This window comes from Camelina sativa, chromosome 9 (genome assembly GCF_000633955.1).
Source record: "Camelina sativa cultivar DH55 chromosome 9, Cs, whole genome shotgun sequence".
Taxonomy (NCBI): Eukaryota; Viridiplantae; Streptophyta; class Magnoliopsida; order Brassicales; family Brassicaceae; genus Camelina; species Camelina sativa.
This window is the reverse complement of record NC_025693.1, coordinates 29,154,277-29,171,863: the sequence shown is the minus strand read 5'-3', so window position 1 is coordinate 29,171,863 and position 17,587 is coordinate 29,154,277. Positions and strand designations below refer to the sequence as shown.

General features: G+C 40.0%; 6 protein-coding genes and 1 pseudogene across 7 annotated transcripts; 4 read left to right on the top strand and 3 right to left on the bottom strand.

Annotated features, from left to right (window-relative positions):
• LOC104712923 lies at positions 6-1,075 on the bottom strand (the record flags this gene model as incomplete). Its single annotated transcript, XM_010429919.1, has 1 exon — positions 6-1,075. A coding segment is annotated over exon 1 (1,035 nt), but the record flags the coding sequence as incomplete, so codon positions are not given.
• Positions 1,347-3,564, top strand: LOC104712922 (transcription factor GTE3, chloroplastic-like). Its single transcript, XM_010429918.2, has 4 exons — positions 1,347-2,811; positions 2,909-2,942; positions 3,055-3,147; positions 3,235-3,564. The coding sequence occupies exons 1-4, from the start codon at positions 1,579-1,581 to the stop codon at positions 3,279-3,281; spliced, it is 1,407 nt and encodes a 468-aa protein (XP_010428220.1). The 5' UTR covers positions 1,347-1,578; the 3' UTR covers positions 3,282-3,564.
• LOC104712920 (protein trichome birefringence-like 31) lies at positions 3,750-5,659 on the top strand. Its single transcript, XM_010429915.2, has 5 exons — positions 3,750-4,235; positions 4,315-4,486; positions 4,592-4,791; positions 4,882-5,028; positions 5,124-5,659. The coding sequence occupies exons 1-5, from the start codon at positions 3,757-3,759 to the stop codon at positions 5,479-5,481; spliced, it is 1,356 nt and encodes a 451-aa protein (XP_010428217.1). The 5' UTR covers positions 3,750-3,756; the 3' UTR covers positions 5,482-5,659.
• LOC104712921 (cell surface glycoprotein 1-like) lies at positions 5,555-9,123 on the bottom strand. Of its 2 annotated transcripts, none has more exons than XM_010429916.1 (5): positions 9,059-9,123; positions 8,641-8,752; positions 6,391-8,536; positions 6,065-6,297; positions 5,555-5,899 (listed from the first exon to the last, which is right to left on the bottom strand). In XM_010429916.1, exons 2-5 carry the CDS (start codon positions 8,731-8,733, stop codon positions 5,705-5,707), a joined length of 2,667 nt encoding a protein of 888 aa, XP_010428218.1. In that variant the 5' UTR covers positions 8,734-8,752; positions 9,059-9,123; the 3' UTR covers positions 5,555-5,704. The 2 variants fall into 2 exon arrangements, with proteins under 2 accessions (XP_010428218.1, XP_010428219.1); XM_010429917.1 differs by having other exon boundaries at positions 5,555-5,896.
• Positions 9,497-10,393, top strand: LOC104712919. Its single transcript, XM_010429914.2, has 2 exons — positions 9,497-9,735; positions 9,917-10,393. The coding sequence occupies exons 1-2, from the start codon at positions 9,677-9,679 to the stop codon at positions 10,185-10,187; spliced, it is 330 nt and encodes a 109-aa protein (XP_010428216.1). The 5' UTR covers positions 9,497-9,676; the 3' UTR covers positions 10,188-10,393.
• On the top strand, positions 10,563-13,294 carry LOC104712918 (annotated as a pseudogene).
• On the bottom strand, positions 13,192-16,570 carry LOC104715829 (histone-lysine N-methyltransferase, H3 lysine-9 specific SUVH3-like). Its single transcript, XM_019229438.1, has 4 exons — positions 16,434-16,570; positions 14,198-15,757; positions 13,981-14,148; positions 13,192-13,820 (listed from the first exon to the last, which is right to left on the bottom strand). Exons 2-4 carry the CDS (start codon positions 15,741-15,743, stop codon positions 13,534-13,536), a joined length of 2,001 nt encoding a protein of 666 aa, XP_019084983.1. The 5' UTR covers positions 15,744-15,757; positions 16,434-16,570; the 3' UTR covers positions 13,192-13,533.

Genomic DNA, 17,587 nt, shown 5'->3' with positions numbered 1-17,587 from the left:
CCCCAAGGACCAGATCCAGCCACAAGCAGATACACTTGCGGGTGCGTTCTAACGATCGAAGCAAACGCTTCGTAGAGAAGTGGATGTCCTTTGTCTCTCACCAAACGTCCAGAGACACCCATCACAATAACAGTCCCATTACCATCAGGAACACCGTGTTTGGCCCTGAACGTAGCACCAGACTTAGGGGAATACACAAACTTGGTCTGGTCAACGCCGTTGACTATAACGTGAACGTTTCTCTTAGGAAGCTGATAGATGTTAACGAGAACCTCACGCGCGCTGTTGCTTATGCAAATGTGCTGTTTATATCTCGGGAAGAATCTGATCTCATCAACGAGTCTAGGCATCGTTTGTTGAAGATCAGAGCTAGTAGGACGATCATTCGAAAGCTCTTGGAAGAGATTTGAATGCATAATCTCGTACCAGATACCGTGCCATGTCACAGCTATGTCACCGTTAGGAACCATTTTGACACGCCAATGAGGCAGAGAAACACTCTCAGTATGAACATAATCGAAGGGATGATGATCATCTGCACCGTTGATTCTGTCGAAGATCTCAAAAGCTTGAGAGTGGTTAAGAGTGCCGTGTTCGTTTGGAGCAAAGTAGACATGAAGATCTCCTTTGTTGTGATACTCTTCTTGGTTACTTCTGTCGGAAGAAACCGTGAAGACGTGAATCTCGTGACCTCTTGAGGCAAGAGAATTGTAGAGAGTGTAAGCGTGACGCTCCATTCCTCCAGGGATCGAACCAACAGGCCATGATTTGCAAAAGACAGCGAGTTTTAGCTTCTCGGAGATTGGTCCGAGAGAGAGTTTGTTCCAAGGGAATGTAAGGTCTCGAAGATCTCCAGCGAACGGAGGAATATTCACAGAGGAAAATGTCACCGGAGAGTAATCGAACTGTGAGAAGAAGATGTAGTAAGAAGAAGAGAAGATGAGTGCTAATGTAATGATTGTTGTGAACCTGAATGAAGTGGAAGAAGAAGAAGAAGAAGAAGACAGACTTGTTCTTGAAGAATGGTTCTTGAAGGCCATTTTCTTGGTTTGCTTCTTTTGTGAATTTTGATATTGTAACTATTGAGGTTGATTCTTTTGCTTAAATTTCGGATCTTTTCTCGAGTTTTTATATCAAAGTTTCGTTTCTCAATGTAATTGCACATGGCCACATTCAATTAAGTCAAATCTCTTTACTAATCAACTGCAATTTGTTACTAAACCGGGCTATTACATCTGGTTTCTATTCTCCCCGGTTAGGTTCGGTTTAGTTTCGGACGCGTAGGAGTGTTAATATCCCGTCACACTTAACACATGTGTAATTTCTCGGGTTTCTTTTAACGCGCGTGAGCTCAATGCGCGTGTATCTACGCGATTCTCTCGACTCCAAAAAAAAATTTGCTTCCTAGGGTTTGTGTTTTCGTCGTTGCAATCTCAGTTGAATGTTCATGAACCACCACCGATCCTAAAATCTCTCACACGATCTTTTCGATTCCTTGTTTGAAATCTACAGTATTGGCGCTCAAACCCTAAAAAAAACCCTAAATTTTCGTTTGGGAGAAATCGTCAACGAGTGGCAATGGCGTCTGGTCCTATAGCCGGCGGTGGAGTTTCGAAGACGAAGCATAAATGGAGTGATAGTGGAAACAAAAGCCAAAAACGAACGAAACCCACGACGGTGAGACCGGTTCCGCTCGTGTCTCCGTCAAATTCGCTTGGCTCGGAAGAGAACCATCAGATGATGAAGATAAGTTTGAGCTCAATTTCTAAGCTTGAAGTTAGGAACTTGAAACGGAAACTAATGTCTGAGCTTGAAGAAGTTAGAAGCTTGATTAAACGGCTCGAACCACAAGGTAACTTCGCCGGCGGTTTTGGGTCCGCTGAACTACCACCTCTGTCGAACAAGAAGGTCAAAACAGCAGCGAACGGTGGTAAGAAGGGTGGTGGAGCAGCTACTGATAAAGGTACGGTTCAGATATTGAAGAGCTGCAACAATTTGCTTACGAAGTTGATGAAGCATAAGTCTGGATGGGTTTTCAATACTCCTGTTGATACGGTTAGGCTTGGTTTACATGATTATCACAATATAATTAAGAAGCCTATGGATTTGGGAACAGTGAAGACTAGGTTGAGTAAGAGTTGGTATAAGTCACCTTTGGAGTTTGCTGAGGATGTTAGACTTACTTTTAACAATGCAATGCTGTATAATCCTGTTGGGCATGATGTGCATAGTATGGCTGGGATTTTGTTGAATCTGTTTGAAGAGAAATGGGCGCCGCTTGAAAAGCAGTATGAGTTACTTACTAGGAGGCAAACACCAGTCCGTGATATTGATTTCCATGCTCCTGTTTCAACGAACACTCATAGTGTAGAGCGATTACCGTTACGTGCTCCTTCACGTTCCTCGTCTCCTCCACCACCTAAAGTAGTTGAAAATAGGATTTTGGAGAGAGCAGAATCGATGACAAACCCAGTGGAACCTGCAGTTCTAACTGTTGTACCCGAGAAGAAGCCTGAAGCTGAAAACAGGGACTTGACATTTGACGAGAAGCGGAGTCTTAGTGAGGACCTTCAGGAGTTACCTTATGACAAGCTAGAGGCAGTTGTGCAGATTATAAAGAAGAGTAATCCTGAACTCGCTCAACAAGACGATGAGATTGAGTTAGATATTGATAGTCTTGATCTCGAAACACTTTGGGAGCTTTACAGATTCGTCACTGAATATAAGAAGAGCTTGAGCAAGAAAAAGGAGGAACTGGCATTGGGCTCAGAAAGAGATGCTGAATCTGTTCACAATAGTGTCCAAGAACCGGTGAGAGCAAATAACTAATTGTTATTCACTTCTCTTACTTCTTTCATATAACTCGTACTAGGCTAATACTATAATATTTCTTCTTCCATTTTCGCAGAGCACTCTAACAACTGGCCTTAAGTCCCCAAAAGGTACTGAATTATGTGAGATTTTGATTCATAAGATAGTATCAAACTCTACTATATTAGTCTTTTAGCCCCACTGCAATAACTCTTCTTTAATTTGTTTTTGACACTTTAAAAGGTCATGTGGCATCCCCTGTTCGACAAGAAGTAAATGCTGGTGGATCAAGTAGTTCTAATAGTTCTAGTAGTGGCTCAGGCTCGTGTTCTAGTGGTAAGTTTTTTAAACTGGTTCTGTTCTTTCCTTATCAACATCACATTTCCAAACCAGATTTACTCACATTCCTCATTTGTTATGCAGATTCTGATAGCGACAGCTCAGGGCATGGATCTGATAACGGTAATTAACCAAGATCGTGGAAGTATTTAGCATAGGTTGGAGCGATCACGTTGTCAAACTTTTTGCATCTCTTTCAGTAGCAAAGCTAGGTTGCCTTTTTTTCCAGCCTTTTCCCCATCGGATTGTTTCTGTATTAGGTTCTTGTCAACTGTACAGAAAAGTGAACGTTTGAAGTGTTTTGTTTCGGCCTTGTCATCAAGTGAACAGGCTTGTTCTAAACATCTTAATTGTTTTGTGGTTGTTACGTTCATAATTGCTCTCCTATGGCCATTACTGGATTTTCTTTGGTGACTAGTTTTGCTGGGCCAGATCAGAGAATAGTTTCTCCTAAAAATTCAATCCGAGACCTTCGTGGAAAATTATTTTTTTTAGTTTTCTATCATATCACTATTTAGATCCAATTAACAACAACAAAAAAGGGGACATGCTACCTAATAGAGAAGGATCACCAACTGGTGGTTCATGGAACAAAGTTAATTTTTGATGCTTGTACGTGAAGATATTGGCTTCTTTCAAACATCAAACATAGATTCATGTGCTCAACAGCAAGAAGAAGAAGTTCTAAACGAGCTATTTCTTCCGTTAAATCTGTTTCAAATGTCGATACAAACTTCAACAGATTCACGGATTATTCAATCCATCTTCCAAGTTGTCCTTATTAGTCTTCTGGTTCTAGGTTCCGTGAGGTGGATCCTTGATGAACTCAAGAGTAACGAGAGTCGAATATTCCAACTCTATGGCTTCAGACAAAGAGAGGCAGTGTTCGTCACCAAAGAGGATCAGCTTGATGAGAGCTGCAATGTCTTTGAAGGACAATGGATTTGGGACAATGTCTCTTACCCTCTTTATACAGAGAAGAGCTGTCCTTATTTAGTCAAACAAACAACATGTCAACGAAACGGACGGCCTGATTCTTATTACCAGAACTGGAGATGGAAACCAAACTCATGCGACTTACCCAGGTATTAAAGAAAAAACATATATTGTGATTCTTGCGAAGCCAAACTTGAGCAATGTTTTAAAATCTCTGAGATGTTTCAGGTTCGATGCTCTGAAACTGTTGGACGTGTTGAGGAACAAAAGACTGATGTTCATAGGAGACTCGGTGCAAAGAAGCACTTTCGAGTCAATGGTATGTATGGTGCAGTCAGTTATCCCTGACAAGAAGAAGTCCTTTCACAGGATTCCTCCTATGAAGATCTTCAAAGCTGAGGTACATAAATACAGAACACTCATGTTCCTAGTAAGAGATTTTCAACATGAATGGTAAGAAAAGGCAAATATAGTTTCTTACACCAAAGTTTATGCAATTGATCAGGAATACAATGTATCAATCGAGTATTACTGGGCGCCTTTCATCGTGGAATCAATTTCAGATCATGCAACTAATCATACAGTACACAAAAGGTTGGTTAACCTCGACGCCATTGAAAAACATAGCAAGAGCTGGGAAGGCGTTGATGTTTTAATCTTTGAGAGCTATGTATGGTGGATGCATCAACCTAAGATCAATGCAACGTAAGCTATATAACGCATAAACCATATATGAATAGTTTGCATTGGAGAAAGAGACTAGAAGGAAAACTCATATATATGCATATGATGCAGGTTTGGAGATACCAGTGATGTCCGAGAGTATAATGTGACGACTGCTTATAAAATGGCGTTAGAAACATGGGCCAAGTGGTTTAAGACGAAGATCAATCCCGAGAAGCAAAGAGTTTTCTTCACGAGTATGTCTCCTACTCATCTATGGTATGTAACACTAACAGATCATAGATGGTTATTAAAGAAAGCATATTCAATTTCCAAAGACAAGGAGAGTGATTTTGGTGTGTTATCTTTTGCAGGAGCTGGGAGTGGAATCCAGGGAGCGATGGAACCTGTTATGATGAGTTATATCCAATAGACAAACCATCATATTGGGGCACAGGATCAAATCAAGAAATCATGAAGATAGTTGGTGATGTTCTAAGCAGAGTTGGAGAAAATGTCACGTTCCTGAACATTACACAACTCTCAGAATATAGGAAAGATGGACATACAACTGTGTATGGAGAACGGAGAGGGAAGCTCTTGACAAAGGAACAGAGAGCTGATCCTAAAAACTATGGAGATTGCATCCACTGGTGTTTGCCAGGAGTTCCTGACACATGGAATGAGATTCTCTATGCATATTTGCTACGTAGTCACCGCAATTCATTCTGATCCCTTCTTGGGGAGTGTCAAGGTCAAGTTTATCAAGTTTTGTTTTGGAGCAGATATGAAAAGCAAGAAAATATAGGATATATGTTTTTGGTTATTCACTGTCAAAAAAGCTTCAATCACAGAGCAGATTAGCTCATTTATGTTTAAATAAGGTAACATGAGTCTCACTCAAGATAAATCACAGGGCCTATTTTAACTTGTACAATATGGTGAACAAAAAATCTCACAATAGCTCCCATTGGGAATCTTCTGATTCAAGTAGCTGTGAGCTTTTGGAGTCCATGGCTTTCACTTGTTTAGAGTCTTCCCCAGTGGCCAGATCAGAACCCATCTCCGCATCTCCAAACCAAATTGCAAGTTGCTCATATTCCTTCTCTCTTCTTCTTTTTGAAGTTAAAGCATCCAAGATCTTTCTCTGCTGATTGTAGAAACAGGTAAAATTAGGCGATGAGAGATCATTAAGGATCATGTAAGCCAAAATTCAAGTCTAATATCAGTCAGAACAATCTGTAATCAAGTAAGGTTCAAGTTTATATATCACAAAGAAATATCTAAGAGAAAGAGGGAGAAAGCAGTTTAGAACCTTGAAGGATCTGAGTTTCTTAGTCCTAAGATGCATTGCATAAAGCACACTGTCGTCAACATACAAGGGGTCTTCTCGAGATTGCATGCTGTTTAATGCATTGGTATCCAATGGAGAAATGGTCTTAACACGCATTGCATTGTTGTCAACATACGAGGAGTCTTCCCGAAAATCAATGTGGTACAATGCATTGATATCCAATGGAGCAACATCAGATTTTTCATTCATCACATCTAACAAAAGAAACGCGTGAGGAGACCAATTGAAGGTTTAAAAAAAGAATAATAAGCACAACTTAAAAAAGTAGAGAAAACAGAAGCACCAACCCGCATTAGAAGATCTCATGTTTGCCACATTATCTTGAACAGGTACATCTGCAATCTTGGTGGAGAGTGGATCATTCGTACTTGAATCATTATCCGTAAAGATGCCAAGCGCAGGAAGAACAGGGTCATCATTACACTTTACTTCTGTCCCAAAACTTTTCATAGAACTTTGAGTAGATTGAGATTCTGTGGAACCAAAATCTCTGCACGATACATCTCCAACTTCTTCTACACTTTTCCCGCATGAAGAAACCGAAAGGTTTCCAGGATGAGGGGTGAAAGTGTTAGTGATCCGAGATTCATCATTGGTAATTATTGGTTGTTCTTCATCAGCAAGAGTAGTGGTTGATGTCAAATTAGCATCACAGTAGTTTTCAAACAATGAAGATGTAGAGAGTATTTCTCCATCTGGCAAGGAGGATTTAACTCTAACTTCTTCTACACTATCCCCACCTGGAAAAACCAAAGAGCTTCCAGGAGAAGAGTTTTGAGTGGTTAAAGTGTTGGTGATCTGAGACTCATCATCAGTAATTGATTCTTCATCACCAATAGTAGAGGCTGATGTCTGAGAAGTATCACAATACTCTTCAAGAAATGGAGATGTAGAGTGTATTTCTTCGTTAGACAAGGAGGAGGAGGAGGAGGCAGATGATTTCTCCTTTAAACCATCTTGTTGAACTAAATTCTCCTGCAAAATATCGCATTGAACTCGTTCCTCAACAAGAACATGTTCTGAAATGTCAAAGTTCTGATGTGAAGGTGGATCAGAAGGAGTTTTACAACTCGGTGAATCGAGTTCATGGTCTTGCTGCACAATAGAAGCTTCGGAAGAACTGTCCTCTGCAGCTTCCTTTGGTTGATCAGAAGGAGTTTTACAACTCGGTGAATCAACAGGGTCATGGTCTTGCTGCACAACAGAAGCTTCGGAAGAACTGTCCTCTGCAGCTTCCTTTGGTTGATCAGAAGGAGTTTTACAACTCGGTGAATCAACAGGGTCATGGTCTTGCTGCACAACAGAAGCTTCGGAAGAACTGTCCTCTGCAGCTTCCTTTGGTTGATCAGAAGGAGTTTTACAACTCGGTGAATCAACAGGGTCATGGTCTTGCTGCACAACAGAAGCTTCGGAAGAACTGTCCTCTGCAGCTTCCTTTGGTTGATCAGAAGGAGTTTTACAACTCGGTGAATCAACAGGGTCATGGTCTTGCTGCACAACAGAAGCTTCGGAAGAACTGTCCTCTGCAGCTTCCTTTGGTTGATCAGAAGGAGTTTTACAACTCGGTGAATCAACAGGGTCATGGTCTTGCTGCACAACAGAAGCTTCGGAAGAACTGTCCTCTGCAGCTTCCTTTGGTTGATCAGAAGGAGTTTTACAACTCGGTGAATCAACAGGGTCATGGTCTTGCTGCACAACAGAAGCTTCGGAAGAACTGTCCTCTGCAGCTTCCTTTGGTTGATCAGAAGGAGTTTTACAACTCGGTGAATCAACAGGGTCATGGTCTTGCTGCATAATAGAAGCTTCGGAAGAACTGTCCTCTGCAACTTCCTTTGGTTGATCAGAAAATTTCTGAGGTGTCAATGTGTTAGTGATATGAGACTCTTCATCAGTAACTATTGTTTCTTCATCAACAGTAGTGGATGATGTCAGATTAGCATCATGATACTCTTCACGTAATGGAGATGTAAAGAGTGTTTCTGCATCAGACAAGACCTGAGACTCCTCATCGGTAACTATTGGTTCTTCATCACCAGTAGTAATGGCTGATGTCAGATTAGCATCATGATACTCTTCAAGCAATGAAGATGTAGAGTGTGTTTCTCCATCAGACAAGACCTGAGACTCCTCATCTGTAACTAATTGTTCTTCATCAACAAGATGAGTAGCATTAGGGAACGAGGAGGCTGATAAATTCTCTTGAAAAATATCTTCTTGAACTCGTCTCTCAACCACAACATGTCCTGGCATATCAAAGTTCTGATGTGACGGTGGATCAAAAAGACTCTCACATCGAGGTGAAGCAACACGATCATCATGGTGTTGCTTCACATTATAAGATACAGAAGAACGGCCCTGTTCTGCTACTTCCTTTGGTTCACATCTAACAGATTCAAATCCCGGAAGACCACTAGGTTTCAAACAAAGCGTGCTCTGTTCCAACATAAGAAAACCATCACTTAATCTCTAAAACATCATTACCCTAAAATTAATCAATTAATATGAAAAATTTACAACGAAACAATGGACTTACGTACCTGAGAAGTAAAAGAGTCAACCTCGACAAGTAAAGTTTCCAACTTGTTGTAGATTTTACCAAACCAAGCTCTTCCTTTAGATTCTAGTCCCATGATGATGGCTCACGCTAACCTGAGAATTTTGACATCATAGCTAGTTCTCAAAATCATATAGAAGATATGAATAATTTTAGAAAAGAGAAAACATATATAGACAACTCTCTCGAATTTTGTGACCAAATCACGATCATCGGTGAAGAAGAGAAACTCGTATATATAGACCGACATATCGAATTACATTAGATAAGAAAGAAAAAAAACGTGACTTTGAGACGAAAAACACAGAAGAAGGAGATGAAAAGTAAAACAAACCCAAAAATTCAAAGTACACATATACATAGATGATGAGAGAAGGTCAGGAAAGAGATGAGAATTTTACCTCAGAAAGTTAGAAGAAGAAGGAAACTACAACAACAACATAGGAAGCAACGAGAGAAAGAAGAGAAAAAACATAATCACACAACAATTAATAAATATAGCTTTATATCTAAGATTTTTTCATTAATTAATCTTTTTTCAAAGTCAATATGGATTCCGGTCTAGTATGGGCCTCAAATTTAAGAGTCTTAAACGGGCTTTTAAATATAAGGCCTCAATGTAAGTCAAAATGGGTCATGAATCATGCACACGCCACAAGTGAAAAAAAATCATGATCATGTGTGTATGCTGCATACGTTTCGTTGAAGAATGATCCAAAATCAGAAGACGTGGACTATGCCACGTGGACAAAAAGAGGCATGGGTCTGACGATAAATCTTACATTGGGGAGTGTGCATCTGGATTGATCCCTCTCCATCATTCCTTCCATCCTCAAACTTTTTTTTTTTTTAATAATCTTTATTCAAATCTTGTTGAAAATTCCTTTCACATTCTATGATGTGTGTGTAAGTATATATATATATGCAACTCTATCAATACAAACATATTAGTATATTCACCTACATATCCGATTATTCATACACACATTGTTACAGATCGATCATATAGAGAGATTGACATGGCGACTTCCACCTTCTCTTCTCGTGGTGCACAAACCATGAACACTATGTTCGTCAAGTAAGTTTACCTATATAGTGTCGAGTAGAGCAAATGCATTTTCTTTGTCTATGCTACTCTTCTCTCTATTCATATTCTAGGATCATAAAACTATGATTGTTATTTGACGAAATAAAAGTTGTGTGATTGTTTAGTTAGTTTCCTGTTATATATTAACACATGCAATTGCATATATATATAGACCGATGCTTAGGAAATCGATTCACAAGAAGAGTGCATCGCACGACATAGTGAGGGAGACGGCCAAGACGGAGGGTTCCGGCGCCGGAGAGGAAGTGAAGACGATGAGAGGCTTCTACGGCGCCGGAGAGACGTCTTCACCGGCGAGTAGTTGGGTGCCACATGAAGGCACGGGTATATACTATCCAAAAGGGCATGAGAAGGTGATGCAAGATGTGCCTCCTCCTCCAGCTGGCAGCCACGCGGACGAGCTCGTTAATTGGTTCTCCTAACCAATTGTACCAGTGAAACTCTCATCATGTCATCTCCATCTCATCGTAATCTCTCTATAATGTTGTCTTATTGTTGTATTGTTAAGGGGAAAACCATTAAATATATATATATATATGTGTAATTAAGTTGATATATGTATTGTTGTCATGTAACCAATGATAATGAATAAATTAATGATGGTTATAAGATGAATTATCCACGTTGATCAACTTGGTTACAATGTTTAGTGTCAAGCTTTATCCAAAACCCACCAAACAAAAATTCATACTCATTCTTTACTAATTGAACTATAGTTTATGCAAGTAGTAACAAGTGTGGGACCAAAACTAGAGTCTTTTGACTTCAAGAACCACAGAATTAGCCAACTCACTTATCAGACAAGAACACAAGAATGGATTTTAAGAACAAATGGCTCTTACTTCTTCAAAATCCTATCTTGGGTAAGAAAAGTATAAATCTTTTTTCATTTAATTTGGGAAAAAAAAGGTAGAAGCTTTTAATTTTTTTGGGGGTGGTTTAATGGCGCTTACAAACATATCTTTGCGTTTCAAGTTTCCACCTTTACAATCATCTTCGTCTTCCACATTCAACACTTTAATCACTACCAGAAAACTCTCTTCGATCGTTTGCTCCAAACCCTCTTCTAATGACGGCGGTAAAGTGGCTAATGACGGTGGCGCAAAGCCGCGGAAGAAGTTATCGGAGCAGTCGTCGTGGGAAGTAAAAGATTCTGAAGGGAAAGATTATCTATATAGGCTTGGCGCGGAGGCTGATAATGTTAATATAGCTGTGGGAGCACGAAGCGGCATGATCGATGATGTATTCATTGGAGACTTCCTTGGCAAAGATTGTAAAGTCTCTTCTTTTTTCAAAATTGGTTTTTGGTTAAGTTTACAAATACTTCAATTGTGTTAACAAAAGTTGTAATATCTGTTTGATTTGCAGCTGATATTGTGTTTGATTACCGTCAGAAGGCGACGAGGTCATTTGAACATCTTCAAGGAGATTATTACATTGCCCCGTCGTTCCTGGTAACTCATTTAGTCTTTACAAGAGCAGCATTGTTATTTGTTAATCTCTTGTTTGGATGCGTTTAGAATTGAAACCAATGCTTTAAATTGTGGTAATGTGTGTGTTACCAAGTGTTTTACAACATGTGTCTTCTTTCTTGACAGGATAAAGTTGGTAAGTTGACCTGTACGCTTTGGTGAAGCTTAAAGTATTAAAAGGAATACATTGGTAGCAATAAGTTGACGATAGGGTTCATATTTGATTGCCTAAAAGTCTGCAACTTTTGATTCATTTGTGACCTTTCGTTTTACCTTAACATGTCGATTTTCGTTTGATTTCTGTAGCGGTCCACATTGTGAAGAACTACCTTGCTCCTTCTTTAAATATAAAAATCCCATTGATCTTAGGTAATGATTGCCTTGTGCTTCTCTGTTTAGTAGCAGTGTTTGAAATTTTGCTACCATCTCTTGATTATTGTGGGTGTTTTATTGGGCTGGCTAGGTATCTGGGGAGGTAAAGGACAAGGCAAAACGTTTCAAACTGAACTTATATTCAAAACCATGGGAGTTGAGCCAGTTATAATGTCTGCAGGAGAGTTGGAATCCGATAGAGCTGGTGATTTCTCTAACTTTGTTTTCTCTCATATCGCCGGGTGTCTATGTCTTAGGACTTGGATGCTTTCACTGACCATCGTGCTATCGAAAGTTCTGATTTTCCTAATATTCTGTTACAGGGGAACCGGGAAGACTCATACGTGACCGCTATCGAACAGCTTCACAAGTCATTCAAAATCAAGTTAGATGCTAATCTTATCATTTGCAGTCTTGCTACACCTAGTTATCTTTGGCATGAACGTTGATGATGATGACTTGTAATGCAGGGGAAGATGAGTGTTCTCATGATCAATGATATTGATGCTGGCCTTGGTAGATTTGGTAAAAAAGCAATATTCCAGACAACTTTGAGCAATGTTGTGACTGCTCTGCTCTTTTTTTTTTCTTTTTCCGCAGAGGTGAATCTTAACCGAGTTTATTGCTCTCGTTTTAGGGGAAACACAAATGACAGTGAACAACCAGATAGTTGTTGGTACTCTGATGAATCTTGCGGATAATCCTACAAGGGTAAGTGTGGGACAAAACTGGAGAGAAGCTGACGTTGTAAATAGAGTTCCTCTAATTGTCACAGGGAATGATTTCTCTACACTGTATGCTCCACTGATCCGTGAAGGAAGAATGGAGAAGTTCTACTGGTAACAATAATACACAGCTTCCAATCCATTTTCCTGCAACTGAGAAATCTTTTCTGAAGTGTTTTGGTGCTGAAAAAAAATACAGGCAGCCAACTCGTGAAGATATCGTAAACATTGTTGGCAGAATGTATGAGAAAGATGGTATATCGCGGAAAGATGTTATAAGCATTGTAGATACATTTCCAAATCAAGGTAAATAATTTACTATCTCAATTGAGAAAATACATAGGTACAGTTCCTTACCCNAGCAGTTAAGATCTCCTGGTGAACATGAGCCACTGCAGGAACAGCCAATTGCGGGTGGGGTTAGTTTAAAGGACTCCGAGTATTTTAGAGAGGAGATATAGGTAAAATAATNGGTCTATCCTTAAGGTAACTTAAGCTACGAACCAGCTGATAATAATTAGCACTCTGCAGTGAAATAGCTAATCTCTTTGTTTTTATAGTGGGTAGAGGAAGCTGGAGGAATGGAGACTCTAGGGAAAACTCTTCTCAGACGTAAAAAGACCGAAGCTGGTCCTCAATTCATTCCCCCTGAGGTAAATGCTTACAGGATTCTCAGTGATCTTTCTCTCAAAACTTTTCAGCGTTGGCTCCGTTTAAGTTTTAATGATATGGTGTGAACAGCAAACGATGGAAGCATTGCTGGAATCAGGATACTCACTGATAAAGGAACAAAAGCTCATCATGGAAACTAAGCTGTCCAGGGAGTACATGAAGAACATGGACGATTAATACCAAACACCAAACAAACATTGATTCATTCTTACAGTGAGTTTCAGTGAACACAAAATGTTACAAAAAGCTTAAAACATAACCAAATCGCTTTATAGAGTTTCTTGTTACCAAAATGATGAGCATTGAACCTAAAGCCGATGCGGCGCCAGTACATAGATTAGATATGTTATGCATCGTCACATAACAAGCAATACACGATTTTCAAAAACAACAACCACTTTTACCTTACGAAGAAGAACAAACGCTACCAGTTTTGTACTTTATTACTACACACATAAGGATCAATGTCTTGAGACAAATGGAAAATGGATTCAACGGATTGTATGAATTAGATAAACAGTCTCAGATCATCCAAATGAACCACGACATTGCTCCGATCCACACAGACATTTCCTCTTTCCTTGTAAAAAGCTCCCATCTCTGGCCTCGGGCGTAGCAGAAACCCCATAATCATAAGTCAATTCCGCCATTGGAGGAATGTGACGCATGGCAAAGAAAGCAATGTGGATAACCGACTCACCGTTTCCTTCACAAACAATAGGCTGCCAAAAAACATTGGGGGAGCAACTATGATTCATGAAANCAACTCTCTTCTTCATGTTTGTCCGCACCCCATTGCTCATCAGAGTACCGGCTGCTTTCGCAGTGGCTGCCTTTGCATAATCTACTTGGCCGAGCCGCCTCCTAACTGCATCAAAACGCGTCAATACACTACTTACTAAGTACCCATTTCCATCATCTCGCTCTGCTGCACTGATCCCACTATCAAAATCTGCACTAAATCTTTTCACTACCTGAAAATCCAAATTCGTCTCTTTGGCCGCAGCNAGGCTCATAATTCCACTTGAACGAGTTATAAACACGTGATGTATCAAAAGCATACTCATCCTCATCTTGGTACTCTCTAAGCCTGCCTTTGTCTTTGATCTCACCAGCATANTTGCACTGGAGCTGCTGGGGCCATTTGATTCAGTAGGTGTTCTATAGGACCGAAGAGGTGGAACAAACGATGGAAGAGGTGTTNCGAACGTAAACCCCAACCACGATTTTCTGTCTTAAACACTTCCAGGCAGAATTTTAGTCCGGTCTGAATCACTTTGTTTTTGCAGTTGGCATGACATGGACACGTTGGGCCACATTCATATATCATAGGTCTCCGAGACACTAGCATAACCCCATTAAGGTAAGGGAGATCACCACCATTTTTTCTGATACAAGAGCAGTTAAGATCTCCTGGTGAACATGAGCCACTGCAGGAACAGCCAATTGCAGGTGGAGTTAGTTTAAAGGACTCCGAGTATTTTAGAGAGGAGATATAGGTAAAATAAGCAGGCCCCCTCTCCTCATCAACATCATTCACAAGCGAAACAGGTTTACTTTCAACTCCTGAAGTGAGATCTGGAAGGATAAGGCCTGGTCTTGTAGTCAAACCTTCCCGCCACTTTTGAACAGATTTCCAGACACCAAAAGCAGGTGGTTGACCAGGGAGTCTCACCAATTTATATTTAAATGTGTTGCAACCAGATTTGCCTTTCTCTACCCATGACTCTGAGATCGAATAAAGTCCATCGTAGATATAGATCTTTCCTGTCTTAGTAGCTGCATCCTCCTCCCCTCTTATGACTCTTACTCCATTGCCTTTCCTTAAACTTGTCTCTAATGCTAGATTACCCCTTTCAAGCTTTTGATCAGATGCTTGTCCATTCTTGTCTGCATTGCCACCTTGTCCACTGTAAATTAAGGACTCAGGATCCTGGGCGTCACCGTCATAACGTCCAGAGGAAACAATGCTAGTTGCTAAAGGCTCTTCACCTGAGCCAACCTTACTAGTTATATAGTCAATGCCAGCCATAGTCTGCATGTGAAGACCCACTAAACACATCTCTATCCGGGAAAAGAAGATATCTCCAACCTCAATTCCAGGAACCGTTCCAACTCTCTTCTTCATGTTTGTCCGCACCCCATTGCTCATCAGAGTACCGGCTGCTTTCGCAGTGGCTGCCTTTGCATAATCTACTTGGCCGAGCCGCCTCCTAACTGCATCAAAACGCGTCAATACACTACTTACTAAGTACCCATTTCCATCATCTCGCTCTGCTGCACTGATCCCACTATCAAAATCTGCACTAAATCTTTTCACTACCTGAAAATCCAAATTCGTCTCTTTGGCCGCAGCCTGCTTCTCTTTTTTCTTCACATTACCACTTCCCTTAGGTCGACCAACTCCTCTTTTAGTTGCACTGGAGCTGCTGGGGCCATTTGATTCAGTAGGTGTTCTATAGGACCGAAGAGGTGGAACAAACGATGGAAGAGGTGTTTCCTGAGTTTGGTTGAGATCAGGAGTATCTTGCGTTGGTTGTTGTGCTCCAAAGGGGTAGAAAGGAGAATTCTCAGATGAAGAAGGACCAAAAGGTGGACAACCAACAAAAGGTGGACCTTGGTTACCATTTGGAAAAACAGGTTTCAAACTTCGCAGTGGTTTTACATCTAGCACTATTGACTTGTCATAATGGTTAGGATTTGGAACAGTATGATTGACCCCTGGAACTCCTTCCATTGCTAGATAAGCTCCTGTCGAAGTAAGAAAAATGGATAAAGGATCAACATTTGAATAATGAGCTCTAAAAGTGGAAAGAGAGTTTACAAAGAGTCAGTTACTGCATAAGCAGTTCATCCAAGACCATCACACAAACGACTCCATTTACAAATAAATTAACAATCAGTTCCCAAAATGCAAACTTTGCTATCAGAAAACAATCAAAGTATCCCTCAAAACATATATAGGCCTTTTTCAAAAAATCTGAATGCATCTAAATGCGCTTCGTAATGAACACAGAGAGGTTCCCTTGTTCTTTCAGTTCATAACTTCATACATTTGTTTTCACCCAAAATGTAATAAATCATCAGCTTAGAAGACAAAATCATTAGAGCCCACAAATTCTAAACACCACCAAAACCTTTCATGCTTAGGGCATAACGAAAAAAATAACTAATCCTTTCGTTACATCAAAATCCCTAATTTTTATTTAGATTCGTAAGAAATCAAGCTAATTCATAAACAGCACGCCGTAACTAGACGAACCCTTAGTCCAAAAAACTGGAAAAATACAAACTTTAGATTCACCAACAAAAACGAAAACAGTATCCACAGTGCAACATTCATATATACATATTCCAGATTTCAACTTAAACACGAAAAGAACAAAAAAGAAGAAGAAGAAAGAATCAGATTGTCACCATTACCAACCTCAAGAAGCTGAGAATAAAAGAATTAAAAAAAGCTCCGAGAGTTAGGAAGAGGGGAGAGAAGAGACCTTTGAGGATGATGAATGAAAGAGAGAGAGTGTTAAAAAAAGCAAAAGAGAGAGAGAGAGAGAGAGACGCCTTTCTTTAAAGCATTTTTGAGATTTGACTTATTTGCTCTGACGAAATAAGCATAGACGTTACTGTTTTGTTACAGAGTATACGGTCCGTTAGATTCACGTTTGCGTCATCTCCGCCGTCAAAACACATTCAGTGCCTTGAAAAAGATGAAAATTTCTTACACAACCTATCCTTTACCTCTCTTTTTTTCTTCCTTCGGTTGTCGTGTAACTGTTACCATTTCAAAATATTTTGTCTGTATCCTCCACGGCTCCACCAATTTACCAATCAGCTATGCACAACAATCTATAACAAGATTTCAAGAAAAAAAGATGGCCAGCTACACGAGGTATCGCGCAACACATGGCCACACATCCCAAGTTTGATAATGTACCCCTAGCTACATCAAGTATATGGTTGGCATGGCCACATGCACCAAGTACATGACGTTATGTGTCTCACACCATGGACATAAAATGTCGATTAATCGGGTCATTTCTCCCGGCAATGACCGGCGTTGACTCGTCGGAACCGTAATCGGAGACAACTAGAACCCGACCCGAGCACCTGCAACCAAAATGGTAAACCCGACCCGGACCGAATATTGTAATGGACCCATTTTTAATGGGCTTTATCTCTAAAATTTTAATTAACAAAAGCCCATGTTAGAATTATTCATCGATCAAAACAAGAAAAGTGAAAAAATTTTGTGAAAAAGTTTTATCCTTTTATCGAAGAATTTATCGAAGAACTGTAGAGATCCCCTTTTCAATTAGGGTTTTTACCAGAGAAAATGCAGTGAAATCTTTGCTGGAAATCGAAATAAAGAAGACATTGCCTGTTGATTGTTGTGACAATGAGGTAAATTTGGTAGTTTGCTGTTGATTTTTAACTTTTATTTTGTCGTTTTGAACAAGTGGGAAAGTGGGGTTGTTGTCGGCAAGATTCGATTCTCTTTATATGTTACTGTCGGGTTTTGGCTAAGGTTATTGTCTAGTCTTGTTGTGTAGTCTTAGTTTGTTTATACTTTGTTTATAC